Here is a 22,765-nt window from a genome sequence, read left to right as displayed (position 1 = left end):
ATTTATGAAGTTCAAAGTGCTAGCAGCTATCTATAATTATGCATTCCACATGGTTCACAACATAGAGCTGCCAGGCTCTAGTGGATGTAGTCATGGAAGCTAAAGTAAGTTTCATCCAGAGAGAAAAGTGCTCTGTCTCCTTCCTAGTGGGCAGGAGGGGCATTAATGAGGATTCTGGTATTTCAAGATTCACTGGAGTTGACAGAACATGGACCATTGTGTGTATTTCTTTCCTTCCTTTTCTTTTTTTCTTTTTTCTTTTTGAGACAGAGTCTAGCTCTGTCACCCAGGCTGGAGTACAACGGCACGATTTTGGCTCACTGCAACATTTGCCTCCTGGGTTCAAGCTATTCTCTTGCCTCAAGCTCCTGCTTAGCTGGGATTACAGGCAGTGCCACCATACCCTGCTAATTTTTGTATTTTTAGTAGAGATGGGGTTTCACCCGGTTGCCCAGGCTGGTCTCAAATTCCTGACCTCAGGTGATCCACCCGCCTTGGCCTCCCAAAGTGCTGGGATTACCGGCATGAGCCACTGCACCCAGCCCATTGTATGTATTTCTGACAGACAACCCAAGAAATTACAGGTTGAAACCAGACAAAAACACATTAAAGCACCAAGAGAAAGATGGAGTGGGTTGAAGGAAAACAGATTTTTAAAGTTAAGGCTCTGTGAAATGGGTAGCGTTAACTAGAGGTTAAAAACAAAATGTTAACTAAAGGTTACCTCTGAGTAACAGGATTATGGGTGATTTTAATTATTTTCTTCGTGTATGTTCAACAGTGAATGTAATATGTATTACTTTTGGAATAAAGGAAAAACTGAAAGGTGTGTTGTTTTATAAGGGCCCTTAGGTCTCTAAAATTAGAGTCATTAAAATCTAAAGCTGATAAAAACTTTAGTGCAAAGATTGTGACATGGGAGACTACACGTACCAGATCCATAATGTACATGAGGACAGCAGGCAGAGGGGCCCTGCATATTGAAAGCCCACATGGGAGAGGCCCTTGGGAAGGGGAGTGGAAGGATGAGGGAAGGGGTCAGGGGATGCAGAGGCTGGTAGGCAGTCATGTCTCAGCTTCAGTCATTCCTGCCATGGGGAAATGTGGACAGAGAAGCCAAACAAATCTCCTAAGCAGTAAATGTCAGTCTTCTGTGTCAGATATTTAAGAAAATTAACAAAGGTCGGAGAAGACACACCTATAGCAAGTAGATTGTCCCTGTGCTGCCTTTTTGCAACCTCTGCTTTGGCGGTGCTCCAGCCCACCTCCTGCTCTGTGCAGACATCTCTTCTTTGCTCTTCCTAGACCAAGGTGAAAGAAAACTCTCACCTTCTCCCATCCGGCCCCGCAGCATCTGGAACACACTGATCCTCATAATCCTTGTTCTTGAGAAATATTAATGACTTAATCTCTCAAGCTTGCTCCCGCTTCTGTGTGGGCCATCACAGTATGTTTTGCAGACAAGACCCAGAGAAGTCCAGACTGGACTTGTGGTAGACCGCCAAACTGCCCTTGGAAGACCTCCATCCCAGTCCTTCTACAGTGTAGCCCGTGGGATTCCCAGTCATGGGCGAGGTGACAGCAGAGGAGGTGGAGAAATTCCTGGACTCGAATATCGGCTTTGCCAAACAGTACTACAACCTCCACTACCGAGCCAAGGTTATCTCCGACCTCCTTGGGGCCAAGGAGGCCGCCGTGGACTTCAGCAACTACCACTCCCCGAGCAGCGTGGAGGAGAGTGAAATCATCTTTGATCTCCTGCGGGACTTTCAGGAGAATTTACAGACAGAAAAATGCATCTTCAACGTCATGAAGAAGCTGTGCTTCCTCCTGCAGGCAGACCGCATGAGCCTGTTCATGTACAGGACCCGCAACGGCATCGCGGAGCTGGCCACCCGGCTTTTCAATGTCCACAAGGATGCTGTCCTCGAAGACTGCCTGGTGATGCCCGACCAGGAGATCGTCTTCCCTTTGGACATGGGCGTCGTGGGCCATGTCGCACACTCTAAGAAGATTGCTAACGTCCCCAACACAGAAGAGGTACTCTCTTCCCCATGAGAGAGAGGGCATGGGGCATTATTTCCATGGAGTTCTGGGGTACAAGTGGGGTGGGGGGCTACTGGCCACCAAGACAAGGCTGGTGACAACATGGTGCTTCTCTTTATTTATTTACATATTTACTCATAATTCTTTATTTTGAAAAAAATTTTCAAACTTAACAGAAAAATTTGAAATACTACAAAGAACTGTTGTCTTTCATCCAAATTTATCATTCATTAGCATCTTGCCACATTTGCTTTCTCTCTCCATTTTCTCTGACCCATTTGGGGGAAGGTTACAGACATCATGCCCTTTTGTCTGTAAGTACTGGCGATGCTCCCATTATTGCACTGTGGATACGTAAGAAATGTCTCTGTTCTGGAAATACACAGTACATCCACAGTACTTCCACACAGTACTTCCACAGTACCTCCACAGTACTTCCACACAGTACCTCCACAGTACTTCCACTCAGAACTTCCACAGAACTTCCACAGTACTTCCACACAGTACTTCCACAGTATCTCCACAGTGCTTCCACCAGTACCTCCACAGTACTTCCACACAGTACCTCCACAGTACCTCCACAGTACTTCTGCTCAGTACTTCCACACAGTACTTCCACACTACCTCCACAGTACTTCCACACAGTACCTCCACAGTATTTCCACAGTACTTCCACACAGTACTTCCACACTACGTCCACAGTACTTCCACACAGTACCTCCACAGCACTTCCACAGTACTTCCATAGTACCTCCACAGTACTTTCACAGTACTTCCACAGTACTTTCAGAACAAGGACATTTCTTACCTATCCACAGTACAATGATGGAGTCATAGAAATGTAATGTGGATACGACACCATTATCTGCTGGGAGTAGTAGCATGTGCCTGTAGTCCCATCTACTCGGAGCGCTGAGGCAGGAGAATCACTTGAGCCCAGGAGTTTGAGACCAGTTTGTGCAACACAGAGAGACTCCTGTCTCTACAAAAAATGAAAAAATTAGCTGAGCGTGGTGGTGCACACCTGTGGTCAGCCTCAACATGGTGACTTCCCAGGAGTGAGGGACCACCAGGCTGCCTAAGGTGGGGTGAACCAGCCCAGGTCAGAAAAGGAGCAGGTCAAACTCCCATGCTGGTTAGTAGTGGGATTGCACCTATGAATAGACACTGCACTTCAGCCTGGGCAATATAGCAAGAACCTGTCTTAAAGAAGAAGAAAACATGAAAAAAGGCTGGGTGTGGTGGCTCACACCTGTAATCCCAGCACTTTGGGAGGCTGAGGTGGGAAGATCACTTGAGCCCAGAAGTTTGAGACCAGCCTGGGCAACATAGGGAGGTCCCTGTCTTTACAAAAAATAAAAAAACCAGCTGGGTGTGGTGGTGCACACCTGTGGTCCCATCTACTCGGGAGGCTGAGATGGGAGCATCACTTGATCCCAGGAGGTTAAGGCTGCAGTGAGCCATAATTGCGCCACTGCACTCCAGCCTGGGTGACAGAGTGTGACCCTGTCAAGAAAAGGAAAGGAAAGGAAAAGAAAGGCAAGGCAAGACAAGGCAAGGCAAAAGGCAAGGCAAGGAAAGACAAAGAAAGGAAAGCTACCATCCAATCGGCTGGATGAAAAGGAAAAAAGAAAACAATTGCTAAAAAGTAAAGAAAAAAGATGCAACACCATGATCTAATAAACAGTTCATATTCAATTTCTGTCAGTTGTCTCAGACATGTAGCACTGTCTTTTGAGTCTCCTTGAATCTCAGACAGTTCCTCAGTCTGTCTTTGTTTCCACGGCGCTGACATTTTTGAAGGATACAGGTACAAACCAAATCTTTTGCAGAACTGTTCTTTCATTTGGGCTCGTCTGATACTTCTTTGGGATTAGATGCAGGTCACGCATTTCTGGCAGGAGCACCACAGAGGTGATGTGTTTTCCTTTGTGCTTTACATGCGGAGGCATAATGGCTGTCTGTCCCATTACTGGAAATGTAAACACTGATACTTGGTTAAACACTTGGCTCTTTCTTCCAGGATCCACTGTTCCCTGAGGTTCTACTGGCAGTTCTGGCAAAGACTTCTTTGATCACCTTGGGCAAATCACTCCCCCTTTCTGGACGCTGGCTTTTAAAGGCAGTAATGCAGTTATCCACATAGCCCTCTGCCCAGGCCAACTCCTACTCGTCCTTCAGAAAAAGTCATTTCCTCAGGGAGGCCCTTTCTAATCCCCCTGTTATAGCCCCCTCCCTAAGCCATTTCTCATAATAAGCCCTGGAGGTCAGGGACCAGGTCTGCCTTGTCCACCAGGCATTTACTCCAGGACCCAGCACAGTGTCTGGCACAAAGCATGTGCTCGGTAAGCACTTGGTGTAAAAGATTCACAATCAAGTCATTATGCAATAATTTCTTTAACACTGTCTCACCCAAAAGAATGTTTGTCCCACTGTGGCCGGGCCCATGCAGGTCTCATTCAGCCCTGCACTGGCCAAACCAGGAACTGTGTTCCAGCATGTCCAAAATCCAGCCCTTGGACATGGTGTGATTTTGTGCTCATTTTACCTCTGGCGTTACTTCAGATTAAGTGTCTTAAGGTTAAAAATAGGAGAGGAAGGGGGCTTCAGGGACTGTCTTATCCAACTGCCTTATTTAATAGACAAAGAAACTGAACTCAGGAGAGCATGGCAGAGGCTTGCCGACGCTCCACATGGCATGAATGCAAGAATTCAAACAGGTCAGCCCGGCACGGTGGCTCACACCTATAATCCCAGTGCTTTGAGAGGCCGAGGCAGGCAGATCACTTGAGGTCAGGAGTTTGAGACCAGCCTGGCCAACATGGTGAAATCCCATCTCTACTAAAAATACAAAAATTAGCTGGGCCTGGTGATGCATGCCTATAATCCCAGCTACTTGGGAGGCTGAGGCAGGAGAATCACTTGAACCTGGGAGGTGGAGGTTGCAGTGAGCCGAGACCGCACCATTGCACTCGAGGGCAACAAGAGTGAAACTCCGTCTCAAAAAAAAAAAAAAAAGAATCTGAAGAGGTATCTTTTGGTCTTGGGCTCCTTGGTGAGGCCAGACTTGTGCCTCTGTGGAAAGCACACCCGGTGGGCTCCCGAATGGGCGCATGGCTCCCATCGTCTCCTCTTGGGCATCCAGGGGCCAGGCAATGGTTCTCCACTCAGGAGATTTTCTGGAGGACTCATCCAACTGGACTGGAGTCTATTCTCCCTTCAACTCTTCTGACTGTAATTGTAGCCAACAGGGATTGCCTCACTCATTTCCCCTCATAACAATCTATGTCATCACTGTCATTATCCCTGTTTCACAGATGATGAAACAGAAACCCAGAAAGTTTTGGTAACTTGCTCAGGATTATACAGATAGAAAGTGGCAGACTCTGGCTAGTCCAAGTACACAGGTGTTTATAACTAATTGATCACAGCCAGTTATAGATTTCTGTGTTCCCCCTCCACTCCTACTGCTTCACACCACTAGCTTAAACAAAGAAAAAAAGGAAAGAAAAAAAAAAGTGGCAGACTGGGAATGATTTGAACCCAGGCACTCTGACCTTGAGCTCACACTCTTGGTTCAGCCAGGGAGTCGTCGTAGAGCCTTAATTCCTCTTAATTGCTCTGCTATTCTGTACTGCCTCCTCCTCTATAAAATGAGGGCATTGCACTGGGTATTTCAGCAAGGTCATTGGATCATGTAGCAGAGAGTTAAGATCTTATGCTTTGAGGTCAGATCTGGATGTGAACCAGGACTCTGTCACTTTCTAAGAATGTGGCCTTGGCAAATCGTTTAGCTTGACTGGGTTTATTTCCTATTTTATAAAATGGGGAAATATTAGCTACCCCACAGCATTGTTGTAAAAATTAAACGAATGGATTATTTCTCATTAGCAGTGTTCTCGGCACACCGTAATGGCTCCTATTGGCAGCTCCTGTTCCTTGTTACTATTACAACTATTTTGCTGCTGCTGCTGTTGTTGTTAAGGATCTATTCTAAGTGATGGATATGTTGTACCAGGTTTGGGTGGAATTTGGAGAAGAATCCAGTCTTGCCCTTCTGGAGCTTTCAAGTTTAGATTCTGTCTGTGGGAAAACAGAGAACATAGATGCTGAGAGCTTCTGTATACCCTAGTGTTAAGGGATTGAGGATTCAGGATGTTTTTCTGATTCTAGAAGATCCTGACTTAACAGTTTGTGGAGCCTCTGTGCTAAGGGACGGCCTGTTGCTTTCTGTTCATCCCTCAGAGTTTACTCAGGAAACCACACCTCACCTTCCCTGGAAACTTTTGGGGCCTGAGTCAGTCTCCCTGGCCAGTGACTTGGGCCTGTGGGTGAAGTCTGTCCAGGCCAGTCATCCCTGCATACACAGTATTTGCATGTGTTTACTTCAGGAAATCTTACTCAATTCACGGCCCTGGGCAGAATGCAACCTTGGGCCCCAGTGGCAGAATGCAGCCTTGGTCACCAAACAGTGATTGGGGCTGGGTGAAGAAGGAAAAGGAAGGTGGTGTAGACAGTGGTCTAGAATCTTTCTGAACCACCAAAAAGTGATACTCTCAGCCGTCAGCACCCTCCAAAAACCTGGGAAATGGTTGCAATCGCTGCATTGTTGAAACGCGAAATCACAAAGGTAGTTCTTTTGGGCTGTAATGAACTTCCCCACCCTCTCCAAATTCCTACTTACCTTGGGAATTGCCTCAGGAAGACTTGCCAGAGGACTGCCAGAAAAAAATATAAGATGCCCAGTAAAGTTTGCATTTTAGATAAACAAAGAATAATATTTTAGTTAAAGAAGGTCCTGTGCAATATTTTGGACACAGTTACACTAAAACATTATTTGTAGTTTATCTGAAATTCAAATTTCATTGGGAAGGCCCACTTGCCTTTCAATATTTACTTGTATATCAATCCTTTCCCCTTTCTCCTAGCAGGAAAACCCATGAGGCCTGTCTGTCCCTGTCTATCTTATTCACCACTGGCCCCTGGCACCTAGTCCAGTGTCTCGGACAGAATGCGTACTTACAATAGTTTATTGAGTGAGTGGATGACTAAACGTCAGCCCTTGGCCAGCACTTCCTGTGGCTGATAAATTCCATTTCTGAAGGCTGTACCTGAGATGACCGTCATTTGTAGACCCTCTCACATTTGTTGTCTGCCCCTGCTTTCCTTCATTTCCCATGAGACCTGGGACCCAGCATGCTAGAACAGGAAAAAAAAAAAAAAGAAACAAACCTCAAAGAGGATCTTATTCAATACTCTGACTTCACCAAAGGGGAAATTGAGGCTCAGAGGGTTTTCAACTACTGACAATGTGCTGAGTGGCCCTTGAAGCCACTCATAGGACAATTTTATCCTTATCTGGGCTTCCAGGGTGGTCTGCTTCACACGCTTTGAGTCGTGGGCTCATGTTTTACATGACATTCCACTATACCATGAGAACCCAGTGAGAACAACCTCATCTTACAGGTCTTTGCACATACAATGCCTGGCATAGTCAGTGCTCAATGAATATGAATGAATCAATCTGTCAATCAGTGAGTCAATGAATAAGTCAATGAATAAATAAGTGGAGCAGCTGTGCCACATACCAGCAAGGGAGTTGTCTATAAAATGGGAAAGGTGGCAGTTCTATTTGGCAGGGCTGATGTGAGAGTTAATGAGATAATATATGTAAGATGTCTGGCTCTGAGCCTCATCATTATTACTTAATAAACAGTAGGTCTCCTCATGAGACGCAGCAGAGCTTGGCACTGTGAATGTTTGCAAAGGGGAAATGAGGAATCTGAGAATAAGAAGTGGTGTTGCATTGCACTTAAAATCCAAACTCAGCCAGGTGCAGGCTCACACCTGTAATCCCAGCACTTTGGGAGACCAAGGTGGGAGGATCACTTGAGCCCAGGTGTTCAGGACTACCCTGGGCAACACAGCAAAATCCTAGCATTACAAAAATTACAAAAATTAGTCGGGCATGGTGGCATGCCCCTGTAGTTTCAGCTTCTCTGGAGGCTGAAGTGGGAGGATGACTTGAGCCCAGGAGGTTGAGGCTGCAGTGAGCCATGATGGCGCCACTGCACTCCAGCCTGGATGGCAGAGCAAGACTCTGTCTCAAATAAGTGAATACATAAAAATGAAATCTAAATTCTTTCCCATGGCCGCCGAGGCCCTGCTGGATCTGGTCCCTGCCTGCCTGTCTAACTTCCTTGCCCTCTGCTTTCCTTCTCCCTCTCTATGCTTTAGTTACACTGATTTTCTTTCTGTTACTCACCAGGGCCGGCCTCATTCCCATCTCCTGGCCTTTGCATGCTCCGTGCTTAGAATGCACTTCATATAACTGGGTCCCTTGATCCTTCAGCTCTTAGCTCAGCATTACATCTTCAGAGAAGTCTCCCTGCCCACCAGCCTGCTATTCCTTTTATCACTCTCTACAGCACCATCCAGTCCATTTCCTTCAAAGCAGTTGTCTCAAGCTGCAGGAAGAATGCCTAGTTGTTTACTTGCTTTTTTTTGTCTCCCCATTTGAATGTAAGCTTAACCAGGGCAAGAAACTCATTCTTCTTGTTCATTGCTGTAGTTTCAGGGTCTGGAAAGAGTGCCTAGCATATAGAAGGCACTCTGATCATGCTAACTGAATGGATGAATCACTTTGGGCTTTCGCTAGCTCAGCCTCTGATTCTGGGCTTTAAAATAAATATAGGTCGGTGCAAACTTTTAATAGTTTGAGCTAAATGGCTTCTAAGTCTCCTCTGCATTTGATAATCTGAGGTTCTGTGACACGGTTGTTTAGAACACTTTATATGCTAAATATATAAGGATGACAATGATCATGTAAATGCCAGTCAATTGGCAGTTGAAGTACTCATGAGGGGAGTTCCAGGACTGAGGACCCAGTGGGAATGAGCTTTCTGGTGGATTTAGTAGCATCTGCCTTGGATGCAGGTGAGGCCCCAAGTATTTGCTTTTCCTGATAGAAGTGAACGTTGGGAAAGTAAAATGACTTCATGAAATGAATCTGAGCATACCTCACCTAGACATGTGCTCAGGAACTCATCACTTCTTGACTAATGCCTTTTTAGAGATTTTGCTTAATCCTCAAATGTTAATTCAAGTGCAGCACTATAAGCTTCTCTTAATTCCTTTACCCTTCACCTGGTTTGAAACAGCTTCACTGATAATAATGCTGTTGACTATTTATTTAATCCCATTCCAACTAGAGGAAATCTACAGATGCAGAGCATTATGCTCTGAATTCCTTCCTTCCTTCCTTCCTTCCTTCCTTCCTTCCTTCCTTCCTTCCTTCGTTTTTTAGAGACAGGGTCTTGCTCTGTCACCCAGGGTAAAGTGCAATGGTACAATCATAGCTCACTGCAGCCTCCAACTCCTGGGCTCAAGCAATCCTCCTGCCTCAGCTTCCTAAGTAGCTGGAACTACAGGCGCATGTCACCACATCTGGCTAATTTTTTTGAGTTTTAGTAGATACAAGATATTGCTATGTTGCCCAGGCTGGTCTTGGACTACTGAACTCAAGCAATACTCCCACCTTGGCCTTCCAAAGTGTGAGATTATGGGTGTAAACCACCACACCCGGCCCAGACTTAGTTTTAGAGAACTTCTGTGAATTGGCTCTATGAAATACATTTCCACTCAGAACAGCATGAGCTGTGCAGGTTTGGGCTGGCCTGTGTCCCAAGCAATGCTGACAGTCCCAAGACCTCACAGTGCTACCAATAAACAGAAAGGCAGATTCTTGTAAATTTAAGAGAACAATTCAAGCTCTGTCTTTTCATCCTGACCACATGGTCCACCACAGCCTATACTGGCTTCTCTGGGCTGCATTAGGGGAGGGTTATGGAGGTGTGTGCTCCTCTATACACCCAGAGCTTCAAGCCAATCCCTTGTGACCTATATTACTATTATTGATTTTTCTGTGAGCTGGCCTGAACCTTAGTCACCCATATCCCCAGTGCTTGACATAAGGCCTGACACATAGTGGGGCTTCTACCAAGACTTGTAGAATGGGGATATCCACTGAACTGGCTGTGTGGTGCTAGAACTGGATTGTTTAAAAAGCTGAAAACAACAAATTCTTTTGTTCAATGACCTGGGCCCAAGTCTAACCCTATCCAGGCTTCTCTAAGAGGCAGCAGGGCTGAGGGCAGGTTCTGGAGTTACACATACACACACGCACACATTCTACACACATGACATTAACCTTCTTGAGTTACAGATACCCCTTCTGTAAGATGGGGTACTAACGGTACTTATCTCATAGCTTATTGCGAAGATAAAAGTAAGATGATGCAGGTAAAATGCCATGCACACTGCCTGCTAGCAACTGTCATTGTACTTCCTGAAGTCTTTCCTTGGCTTCCTCTTAGCTCTCCCCTGGGTTTTTATTCTGGGCTTAATTGTAATCACCTCAAGAAAGCCTTCTCTAACCCTCCTTCTCCAGGCAAAGTCGGTCCCCCACTCCCATCCCTGGCACTAACGCTACTTTGCACACATCTCCTCTATAGCCCTCAGTGGATTGCATCTCAGACTTTCTTCTTCTACTGGATTTTGGAAGCTTCCATGACAGATATCATCTCTGATTGCCCTGCCCCTGTTGAAGAGGAATAGATGGAAGCACCTTCATTCCCTTGTCAACAGGGGCTTTGGGCTGTTCCATTGTTCTTGCTCTTCATTTGCCTGTCCGTGCTTATCTCTGCCTTCCTTTAGGATGAGCATTTCTGTGATTTTGTGGACATCCTCACAGAGTACAAGACCAAGAACATCTTGGCTTCCCCTATAATGAATGGGAAGGATGTGGTGGCCATAATCATGGCTGTGAATAAAGTGGATGGATCCCACTTCACCAAGAGAGATGAAGAGGTAAGAATGCTTCAGAGACTGAGGATAGCCATACTAGCACATTCTCCTAGCCTATGAAGTCCCCTGAAATTTGCTGTTTGGCCTGGCCTCAGTTTTCCCATCTGTAAGACAGGGAATTCACCTGATATTCTCTGAGGGAGGCAGGATAAAATAATAGTTAACACATTGGGCTTTGGAGTCAGGAATAGAGGGGTATTTGTTCTGGCTCTGCCAATATCTAGCTGTTTGCATTGTGCAAGTTATTTAACTTCTTGGAACTTTGGTTTTCTTATTTGTAAAATGTGGATAATTTTTCAGTATCAACCTCATAGGGAACTTATCAATAAATAGTAGCTATTTTTCATGAATACTCTCCCATCAACATCAACATTCTACATTCGGTGAGTTTTACACTTGTGCAACATCTTATGAGTCTGCATTCTAGGATCCATCTGCCCAAATTGTCTCTGATGAAGCTTTGAAAATATTCAGATATTTGCTGGTGGTAAAAGTAGCCAGAGGATGGATTTCTTCTTCTCATCTGCCTGCCCACGTGCTGTTTGATTTTTAGATTCTTCTCAAGTACCTCAATTTTGCAAATCTAATCATGAAAGTATACCACCTGAGTTACCTGCACAACTGTGAAACTCGACGTGGCCAGGTAAGGGGCTTGGGCCAAAGGAATGGACTTGACACATCCTTTCCCTGAAGCATTGATGTGGTCAGGACTGGCAGGCAGATGGGAATGAAGGTGCCTGGGAAGCATTATACAATCTCTGGCCAGCATCACGAGTGTTACAAGGTAATGGCTGTCTGTAAAGCTGTATACCAGAGTGGTTATATGCACAAGCTTCAAGTCAGATGGCTTTGATCTGAATCCCTGCTCAACCACTGACTAGCTCTAAGACCCTAAACGAGTCACTTAATCTTTCTTTTTTTTTTTTGAGATGGAGTCTCCCTCTGTCGCCCAGGTTGGAGTGCAGTGGCTGGATTTCAGGTCACTGCAAGCTCCGCCTCCCGGGTTTACGCCATTCTCCTGCCTCAGCCTCCTGAGTAGCTGGGACTACAGGCGCCCACCACCGAGCCCGGCTAGTTTTTTTTTTTTTTTTCGTATTTTTAGTAGAGATGGGGTTTCACCGTGTTAGCCAGGATGGTCTCGATCTCCTGACCTCGTGATCCGCCTGTCTCGGCCTCCCAAAGTGCTGGGATTACAGGCTTGAGCCACCGCGCCCAGCCCACTTAATCTTTCTATGCTTCAGTCTCCCCATTTGAAAAATAGGGATGATTATGGTGCCACCCTCCAAAGGTTGCCATCAATAGTAAATGAGATAATGCATATAGGACAATAGTGCTCAATTGAAGTTCCTTATTATTTTTATTAAAAACCTATGAGATAAATGAAAGGGAAACAGTTGGACCCAATGTAAAGCAGCCAGTTACTTCACCTCTCTGAGCCTCAGTTTCTTTATCTACAAATGGAAGATAATTGGACTGGGCATGGTGGCTCATGCCTGTAGTTCCAGCACTTTGGGAGGCCAAGGCAGGAAGATTGCTTGAGCCCAGAAGTTCGAGACCAGCTGGGGCAACATAGTGAGACCCCCATCTCTATTTTTAAAATAAAAATTTTAAAAAAATGCATGATAATGGGCTGGGTAAGGTGGCTCATGCCTATAATCCCAGAACTTTGGGAGGCTGAAGTAGGAGGATTGCTTGAGGCCAGAAGTGAAAACTCATTTCTACAAAAAATTTAAAGATTATCTGCGTGCACCTGTAGTCCCAGCTACTAGGGAGGCTGAGATGGGAGAATTGCCTGAGCCTGAGAGTTGGAGGTTACAGTGAGCTATGATTGTACTACTGTACTCCAGCCTGGATGACAGAGTAAGACTGTCCCTAAAAAATAAATAAATAAATAAATAAACTTAAAAAAAATCTAAAAGTAAAAATGGAGGAGTTAACCTGTCTATTTCTCCAAATTATTATGAAGATTAAGTGAAATAAACTCTACAGAACTTCACAGAATTTTTGTTATTCTCCAGCTAAGTGAGCTACTACTTTGCACCTCAAAATCTATGAATATATTTCCGTATTTTTTCAGATACTGCTGTGGTCTGGGAGTAAAGTCTTTGAAGAACTTACGGACATCGAACGACAGTTCCACAAAGCCCTGTACACAGTCCGTGCTTTCCTCAACTGTGACAGATACTCTGTGGGTCTCTTAGACATGACCAAGCAGAAGGTGAGAAAACTGCAGCAACAGACATTTCCAAGAAAAGATTAAACAGGCACTGACTGACGGCTAGAGTCTTGGCACACATTCAATTGCACAGGGAAGAGGCTGGGTGAATTGGGATGGTTGTAGAAAGTTTTACATAGGTCTGTACTGAGGAGAGGAGTGTCAGCCTTTAAAGGGGAAAAGTCAATCTAGGACACAGGTGAGCGAAAACAATCTGTATTTTCCTTAGTCATTTGGAAAGAAAAAAAAAGTGTACATGAAAAGAAACTGATGAGGTGATGAAGGTCAGTGATAAAGAAGTTTCAATGCGGGTTGAGAGTCAAGGAGAAAGTTGCCAACGTCAGGGATTCTCAAAAAATGTCCTGAAAGTTGCGTGTAAACTTTGCTGCAATTTATCTATTACAGAGCTCACCCAGGCAATTAAGTGGAGGCAGACGCCAACATCTGGTCCCTCACATGCTCAGGGGCCAGATTTGTGGCAGAGACAGCAGCTAAGGGGGCAGAGTTCAATGCAGCTCCCAGAGATGTTTTTTAGATACATTTCCCCAAACAACTTCCTTATTCCTCTTTGTTTAGTTGTTTCTGCCCTATGAGGCTAATTATTTTCTGCCTTGAAACAGAGTTTCCAAGTTATCTATGCTTATTATCTCCTATCCTGAAAACCCAAGGATTTCAGTCAGTGTTACTTTGTACGCCTTGTCATGCTGAGGTGCCCAGGCCAATGCAGACTCTCCAAACATATTGGATCGAGTGAATACATGGATCACAGAATCTTGGATATAGTCCAGAGGCTCCCAAACTTGACAATTCATCAGAATCTTCTGATGAGCTGAGTAAAAAAATTGCTGGACAACATTTTCTGATAGTCTGCCATTTTTTACTTAATGTTTTACAAATGTCTTTCCATGTCAGCACATATGAATTCTTTTTAATAAGCCTTTATATTGAAACATAGGCCTGGCACAGTGGCTCACACCTGTAATCCCAGGACCTTAGGAGGTTGAGGTGGGAGGATGGCTTGAGGCCAGGAAGTTCGAGTCCAGCTTGGGCAACATAGTGAGACCTGTCTCTACAAAAAATAAAATAAAAATAAAAAAAGAAGGATAACATAGACACAGAAAAGGAACATTAATTATAACTGCGGATATAATAGTTCAATGAGTGAACATTCCCATGAAACCACCACCAAAATTAAGGAACTGAACACGACAAACAGCACCTCAGCAGCCTCCTTCATACCTTCTTCGGTACCTCCCACAGCCTCCTCCTGAAAGGTTACCACCATCTGACCTTTCATACCATATTGGTTTTGCCTTTTTGAGGTTCATATACATGGAATCCTACAATACAATGCAAGGGCACTCTATAATGTTCACACAATGACAAAATTGCCCAACGACACACACATTTCCCGGAGCATATCCCCATCATAAGTGACGCATGGCTGTATTCTCCCACTCGGTGCTTCCGTTCTCTCTCTCTTTTTTTTTTTTTTTTTTTGGAGACAGAGTTTCGCTTTTGTAACCAGGTGGATCACCTGAGATTGGGAGTTCGAAACCAGCCTGATCAACATGGAGAAACCCCGTCTCCGCTAAAAATACAAAATTAGGCTGGGCGTGGTAGCACATGCTTGTAATCCCAGCTACTCAGGAGGCTGAGGCAGGAGAATCGCTTGAACCTGGGAGGCAGAGTCTGCGGTGAGCCGAGGTTGCACCATTGCATTCCAGCCTGGGCAACTAAAGCGAAACTCCATCTCAAAAAAAAAAAAAAGAAAAGAAATTTAATAATCTATTTCTTATTAATTTGTAGGAGTGCTTTATATATGATAGGGATTATGTATCTGTCACATATACTGCAAACATTTTTCCCTGTCTGTGAATTATATTTTAACTTTGTTTATAACATCTTTCATCAGACAGAAAATTTAAATTTTCTCTTTATAGCTTCTGAGTTTTGAGTTTTATTTAGGAAAGATTTTTCTACCCCCAACATTAAAGATAATCTGAAATAATCTCCTCTATTACTCTTAGTATTTTTATAGTTTTAATATAGTTTAATCTTTCATTGATTTTTAAGTTAGGTATGTGTATGGTGTGAGATGGGGTAACTTTTGTGTTTTTCCCTGTATTTTTCCACTTAAAGAGTAGTGTGGGCTGTGAGGGAGATCCAGCTGTGACATCGGTGACACCATTGATTGCCAGTGTTGATTTGGCTGATCTGGCTGGCTAGGTGGGTGTCCCTTTCCTTTCTCACTGCTCCATGCGTGTTCCTGTCTTTGCACTCAGTCAAAGACGGTGACCTTCCCCGACAGAGGAGGGTTGTTCTTGGGTAAGAGTATATGAGTAGCCATGCTCTTCTGCTAGAACATTCAAACAAGCTCTTAAGAATAGGGAGAGGCCAGGTGCAGGGGCATGCACCTGTCCCAGCTACTCAGGAGGCAGAAGTGGGAGGATGGCTTGAGCCCAGGAGTTCAAGGCTGCAATGAGCCATGATCATACCATTGCACTCCAACCTGCTGGGTGACAGGGTGAGATCCCATCAATTTAAAAAAAAAAAAAAAAGGAGTGAGAAAATATATACTTTAAGAAAAAAACAAAAAACGGAATCTTGCTCTGTCACCAAGGCTGGAGTGCAATGGTGAGATCTCGGCTCACTGCAACTTCTGCCTCCCAGGTTCAAGTGATTCTCCTGCCTCAGCCTCCCAAGTAGCTGGGATTACAGGCACATGCCACCATGCCTGACTAATTTTTGTATTTTTCAGTAGACACAGGATATCACCTTGTTGGCCAGGCTGGTCTTGAACTCCTGACCTCAAGCGATCCACTCGTCTCAGCCTCCCAAAGCGCTGGAATTATAGGCGTGAGCCACTGTGCCCGGCTGAGGAAGTATACTATTTTAAAGTACCATCATTTTGATAAGTCGCATCATCAGATACCAGATGTTCATATACATGGGTCCCACTTTTCTGGGATTTTGTTTGTTTGTTTGCTTCTTGATTTTTTTTTTTTTTTGAAATGGAGTCTTGCTCTGTCACCCATGCTGGAGTGTAGTGGCGCGATCTCGGCTCACTGCAACCTCTGCCTCCTGGGTTCAAGCCATTATCGTGCCTCAGCCTCCCAAGCAGCTGAGACTACAGGCACGTGCCACCACGCCCAGCTAATATTTGTACTTTTGCTAGAGACAGGGTTTCACCATGTTGGCCAGGCTGGTCTTGAGCTCCAGACCTCAGGTAGTCCACTGGGCTTGGCCTCCCAAAGTGCTGGGATTACAGGTGTGAGCCACCAAACCCAGCCTGTAGCTCCTTAAGTGATTCTGTACTGTTGGGCCACATATTGGTTTTAGGGAACCTCTGATTCTAGTGAAACCATTTATCTGATTTAAAAAAAATTCTAGAGACAGGGTCTCACTATGTTGCCCAGGCTGGTCTCAAACTCCTGGACTCAAGCCATCCTCCCACCTTGGCCTCCCAAAATGTTGGGATTATAGGCATAAGCCACCATGGCCAGCCTCATCTGATTTTGGCATACCCTTGATTCATAAATATCTTGCCAAATATTGCTAAGCCCAACAACATGCCCTTTGTTTCTCCTTCAGGAAGTGGCAAATGAATGGACTCATACAAATGAATGATTACTTTTTGATTAAAATAATTTCTGGCTGGTCTGAGTGGTGTTTGCACCTAATTAATCACAACCCGTTACAGATTTCTTTGTTCCTTCTCCACTCCCACTGCTTCACTTGACTAGCCTAAAAAATAAAAAACAGAAAAAAAGGAAGATTTTAAAAATGTTTTTTAAAAAAGATTTTTGTGTAATTGAATTCAAAAGACTCCATTTTGAAGTTACCATTCACAGTTTGCAGCAGGATTTGGTCTCAGGCTTAGGCCACTGTGTGCTATAGTGATCTGTTCTCTGTTTATTTTAAACTGCCTGCCTGTCAAATGGGAAAACTACTTTTACGCAAAAATACTCTGAGCTGGGGGAGGTGATACATACCTGTAGTCCCAGCTATTTGGGAGTCTGAGGCAGGAAGGTTGTTTAAGCATAAGAGTTCGAGACCAGCCTGGCAACGTAGTGAGATCTCATCTCAAAACAAAACAAAAAAACAAAAAAAAGAGAGTATCGAACTTCGTCATCCTCAAAACATTAAACAATTTTGTAATTAGAAGTGGCCTATGAGGCTGGGCACAGTGCTTCACACCTGTACTCCTCACACTTTGAAAGCCTGAGTCAGGAGGATCAATTGAGCCCAGGCATTCAAGAGCAGCCTGGGCAATGTAGTGAGACCCTGTCTCTACAAAAAAATTCAAAAATTAGCTGGCTCTAGTGGCACATGCCTGTAGTCGTAGCTACTTGGGAGGCTGAGGAAGGAGGATTGCTTGAGTCCAGAAGGTTGAGGCTACAGTAAACCAGGCTTGCACCATTGCCCTCCAGCTTGGGTGACAGGACAGAACAAGACCCTGTCTCCAAAAAAAAAAAAAAAAAAAAAAAAGAAAAAAGGAAAAGAAAAGAAAAAGTGTGAGATGATGATAGCAAGAATGAATAAAAATAAAAATAAGTGATCTAGGCCACCTACACTCTAAGAACCTGCCCCTCAGGTAGTTAAGATTTTACTTGAGCTATTGGCATTATGAAAAAAGTCATTAAAGCTGTTGATTTGTGCACTTTAAATGGACAAATTATCAGATGATGTGGGAACTATATATCAATTAACCTGTTAAGAAAGAAAGGAAGAAAGTGCAGAGGGAGGAAGGGATGGAAGGAAGAAGGGAGAAGTCATAGATACGTCCAGCTTGCCGTATAACCCCTTGTTTGACAACTTCTCCTTGGGACAATCTTCTCCTTGGATCCACTCAGTGTTTGGCCCACATGAGGTGTCAGGCCAATATATTTATTCTTCTTCTGGGCTCCTCTAGCATTTATCCTCTCCTTCCAGCACTGTTTTGGTTCTTGCCTCATTTACCTCACTATTCATTATCTTCTTCATGAGACAATCAGTTCTTCCAGGATACAAACTGTGCCTTATCCACCTGTGTATAACTAGCGGTCAGCAGGTTGTGAGGCTCAGGTAGGGCCTGGTTATATTTTTGCCTAGAATTAAAGTTGTTTTCTAAATTTTCACCTAGAATTAAATTTCTTCCTGTTGCTGGCAGTCTAGAAAAAGAGCTCAACTGGGGAGAAGGACAAAAACATGGACTCTGCATTTCATGTGGCTTCCCTTCTGCTTCTCTGGATGATATTAGAATAAACAAACCATGGCAAACATGTTCAAATGAGAGAAACGAGGAGGGCTTGGCATCCTACCCACAGTAACCCAGTGCTAACAGATCAAGGTTTATCCCTGGATAGTAACAGATGAATGAACAGAAAAGGCACTGGAGGATAGAAGCTCCTCTGTCAGGCCCAGACTTGACCCCGCACAAGCTTTGTTGCTCTATGTGCAAAGGAAGCCATGAGGAAGTAGTGGGGAAGAGCCTGTGTGGTTCTCAGTTGGCATCTCATGAGGCTGCATGACCGTGCAGCTCCTTTTCTGGCTCATTTTCCTCTTCCTTCTGCCTGTGTCTTGGCCGCTTTTATTTATGTTATGTTATGTTACGTTATGTTACGTTACGTTACGTTATGTAATGTATTTATTTGAGACAGGGTCTCACTCTGTCATTCAGGCTGGAGTGCAGTGGCGCAATCTCAGCTCACTGCAACCTCCCCGTCCCGGGTTCAAGTGATTCTCCTGCCTCAGCCTCCTGAGAAGCTGGGATTACAGGCACACACCACCACACCCGGCTAATTTTTGTATTTTTGGTAGAGACAGGGTTTTGCTGTGTTGCTCAGGCTGGTGTCAAACTCCTGGGCTCAAGTGATCCACCCGCCTCAGCCTCGCAAAGTGCTAGGATTATAGGTGTGAGCCACCGCGCCTGGCCTTGGACACTTTTAGACAAAAAAATTCAACAGAGTTTATTTGAGCAAAGAACGACTCATGAATTGGGCAACCCTCAAAACCAGAAGAGGTTCAAAGAGCTCTGCTGCATGGCATGGCCAGTGAGCTTTCATAGCTGAACATGGAAGCAAAGTATAGAAATAACATGATCAGTAACAATAGGGCATTTGCCTGTTTTAGGCATGGCCTGATCATTTGGGCTGCCTGTGATTGGTTGAAACTCCACCATTTGTTACAATAATATACTCCTAAGTTGGGTTTTGGTTTGTTTGTCTACTGAGGTTGCAGGTTGTTTTGTAGGAACTCAAATTATTACAGAGAAACTGGAAAAACAGAGATAGCCTCAGGCTAAGGCACCTGTGTATTTTGCTTTAGCAGCCACTTATCTTACAGGTGTCAGCCGTTCTTACTGGATCCCAGATATAGGTCTATTGTCCATATTTGGCATCATTTTTTTCTTTATTATTTGTGAAAAATTATTTTTTCCTGATTACAAAAGCAATAAAGTTTATTATGAAAAATTTCTAAATAAATTATAGTCTGACTCCAATCACTCAGAGAAAAATCACTTGTTAATACTTTGTTGTGGGCCAGGCATGGTGGCTGATGGCTGTAATCCCAGCACTTTGGGAGGCTGAGGCAGGCGGATCACCTGAGGTCAGGAGTTCGAGACCATCCTGGCCAACATGGTGAAACCCCATCTCTACTAAAAATACAAAAATTAGCCAGATGTGGTGGCACACACCTGTAATCCCAGCTACTTGGGAGGCTGAGCCAGGAGAATCGGCTGAACCCGGGAGGTGGAGGTTGCAGTGAGCTGAGATGGAGCCACTGCACTCCAGCCTGGGCAACAGAGTGAGATCCTGTCTCCAAAATAATAATAATAATAATAATTTGTTGTAAATGTATTCACAACATTTTCTATGTGTAACTGAACATTAGGGTCACATGATATATTCTTTTTGGCCTCTCACGTTTTTCACTCATCAGTGTATCATCATCAATGTATCATCTTTTCAATCAGTACACACACATCTGTAACATCATTGTTAATAGATGTACCATAATTGATTTAATAAGTCTTATCTCGTTGGGCACTTAGATGGTCTCTAATTTTTTACCACTATAAATGATACTGCTTGGGACATTGTTTTAGCTAAACCTTTCAGCACATATTAGCATGGTCTTAAGGTAAATTTCTTAGCCATAAAGACCCTACTTTCCCTCTCATGTCCAATAACACTGACGGTGCCCCAGTTCAGCTCCTGTGTATTTGGCTAATGACTAGGCAGGCCCAGTTCATCAATATTTTGAAGGGCAAATGTGACTATTTTCCAACTGTAGTGAGTCTTACTGCCTTTCCAAGTTTAGGTTTCACTGAGTTCTTCTCACTTTCTAAATTTCAGTGTTAGCTGACTCATATAGGTGGGACTTCTTAATCTCCTTTCCTTGATCTCTTTTCAAAACATGTAATTATTGTTTTTTTCATTCCTAGGAATTTTTTGATGTGTGGCCGGTTCTGATGGGTGAAGTTCCACCTTACTCTGGTCCCAGGACTCCAGATGGAAGAGTACGTTCTCTCTGGCCTTTTCAGTGTGATCTGATGTTTAATATATTTCCAATGCAAGGCACAGTAAACCCTGTTGAAGAATTTTTTTTTAGCAGATAGGTATTTGTCTTTGTGTTGGGTTGTCTCCCTTGAAGTTAGAATAATCCCTCATGTTCAATAGCAGACAGGTGCTAAAAGTAAAATAAAACAACAGAGAGAAAAAAAGTAAAAAACAGCAACAATTCCTCCTAATTGTCATGCCCTAACATCCCTAACATGTGCAAAGTGGCCTGCCTGCCTTCCTTCCTTCCTTCCTTCCTTCCTTCCTTCCTTCCTTCCTTCCTTCCTTTCCTTCATTCCTTCCTCCTTCCTTCCTCCTTCTTTCCTTCCTCCTTCCTTCCTTCTTCCTTCCTTCCCTTCATTCCTTCCTCCTTCTTTCCTCCTTCCTTCCTTCCTCCTTCCTTCCTTCTTCCCTCCTTCCCTCCTTCCTTCCTTTTTCTTTCTTTCTTTCTAAGCACTATACTAACAAGAAGCAAAGTGTTTAATATCTTATTGGAGTTTCACAGTAACCTTGTGGGGTAGACCAAGCAGGGACCAACATACTCATTCCACAGCTGTGGAAAGAAACCCAGAAAGGTCGAGCAACCTACTCAAGGCTTCACCTTGCAGGAATTTAGAGTTATAGACAATATGAGCTTAGAAAACCCTCATTTCTAGTCTATAATGTACAAATTGGTAGCCAGAAAGCCAAATCCAGCTGATAGATATACTTGCTTGGCTACATAGGTTTTTTACATATTTCTTCTATTTTCTTTCTTTTTTCCTTCCTTCCTTCCTTCCTTCCTTCCTTCCTTCCTTCCTTCCTTCCTTCCTTCCTTCCTCCTTCCTTCCTTCCTTCCTTCCTCTCTCTCTCTATCTCTCTCTCTCTCTTTTTCTCTCAGATAGGGTCTTGGTATGTTGCCTAGTCTGGTCTTGACCTCCTAGTGCTCAAGTGATCCTCCTTTCTTGGCTCCCCAAAGTGCTGGGAAATTGGCGGCTAACCCTTAAAAATCAAAGTCTTTCCCATAAATATCTGAATTCTCAGTTTCTTTTGAAAAGGTGGATGATTAATCAAAACTGGACCCACAATCCAACAGGGCAAATTTGACTGGGGCTAGTAGCAGCTACCTCCTTGGGATGTGGCCTGAGCTCTCTAGTTTGCCACAGTCCCCACCACTCTCTCTTTTTGAGACAGAGTTTTGCTCTTGTCACCCAGGCTTGAGTGTAATGGCACGATCTCGGCTCACTGCAACCTCCGCCTCCCGGTTCAAGTGATTCTCCTGCCTCAGCCTCCCGAGTAGCTGGGATTACAGGCACCTGCCACCATACCTGGCTAATTTTTGTATTTTTAGTAGAGACACGGTTTTGCCCATTGGCCAGGCTGGTCTTGAACTCCTGACCTCAAGTGATCACCCACTTCATCCTCCCAAAGTGCTGAGATTATAGGTGTGAGCCACCGCGCCCGGCCCCCACCACTCTCTTTTATGTACGTCTGTGCCCTGCTTTCATTTTTTCTTTTAATCAGACCTCTCTAGGCATTTAAGATTATGATCTCTAGTCTCATCCAATTGCAGCATTTTATTTTGTTTTTATTTTTATTTTTTATAGAGATGAGGTCTTGCTATATTGCCCAGGCTGGTCTTGAACTCCTGGCCTCAAGTGATCCTCCTGTCTTGGGCTCCCAAAGTGCTGGGATTACAAGCATGAGCCATGGCACCCGGCCTAAATTAGGCCCTTTAACATTCCCTCTTCCTTCTAACATCCCTCTCACAATTAATCTGCCACATTCACTTGGAAATACAGCTTTCGTCTGAATTTCAACCAATTAATGTTCCCAAATCTTAGGTCAAAAGCCTCACAATGTCAGCTACATCTTGCTTCATCTCCTTTTAAAAATAAAATAGTGTGTGTATGTTTTAAGTATTTAAAAGTTATACGGGCTAAATAGACTTCATGGAAAAAAAAATAGCAGTCTTTTAAAAAGTGGTATATTTCCATGGGTATTTGTGGCTCTTTCAAAGCCCCTTGTGTCAGCTGCTCAGGTAGAAGGAAACAAAGGTACTTTTGATGGCTCAGTTTTGACTTTCCAGAGGCTGGTGAATTTGTACATGAATATG

The 22,765-nt window shown here is 44.1% G+C and overlaps 1 protein-coding gene across 2 annotated transcripts in view; it reads left to right on the top strand.

Annotated features, from left to right (window-relative positions):
• The first annotated feature begins 1,444 nt into the window (after window positions 1–1,444).
• PDE6A (phosphodiesterase 6A) overlaps window positions 1,445–22,765 on the top strand; it is an 82,319-nt gene continuing 60,998 nt past the window's right edge. Inside the window, exons 1-5 of one of the 2 annotated variants that reach the window (XM_015452122.4) lie at window positions 1,445–2,040; window positions 10,762–10,914; window positions 11,465–11,554; window positions 12,989–13,129; window positions 20,556–20,630. In XM_015452122.4, coding sequence (XP_015307608.1) covers window positions 1,567–2,040; window positions 10,762–10,914; window positions 11,465–11,554; window positions 12,989–13,129; window positions 20,556–20,630 — 933 coding nt within the window. In that variant the 5' untranslated portion in view covers window positions 1,445–1,566. Of the gene's footprint in view, window positions 2,041–10,761; window positions 10,915–11,464; window positions 11,555–12,988; window positions 13,130–20,555; window positions 20,631–22,765 lie in introns of those variants that run through there. The other variant, XM_073994572.1, reaches the window with a different exon arrangement.

Source organism: Macaca fascicularis, chromosome 6 (assembly GCF_037993035.2).
Source record: "Macaca fascicularis isolate 582-1 chromosome 6, T2T-MFA8v1.1".
NCBI classification, from domain to species: Eukaryota; Metazoa; Chordata; class Mammalia; order Primates; family Cercopithecidae; genus Macaca; species Macaca fascicularis.
The sequence above is the reverse complement of the archived record's forward strand: the minus strand, read 5'-3'. Positions and strand labels throughout refer to the sequence as shown.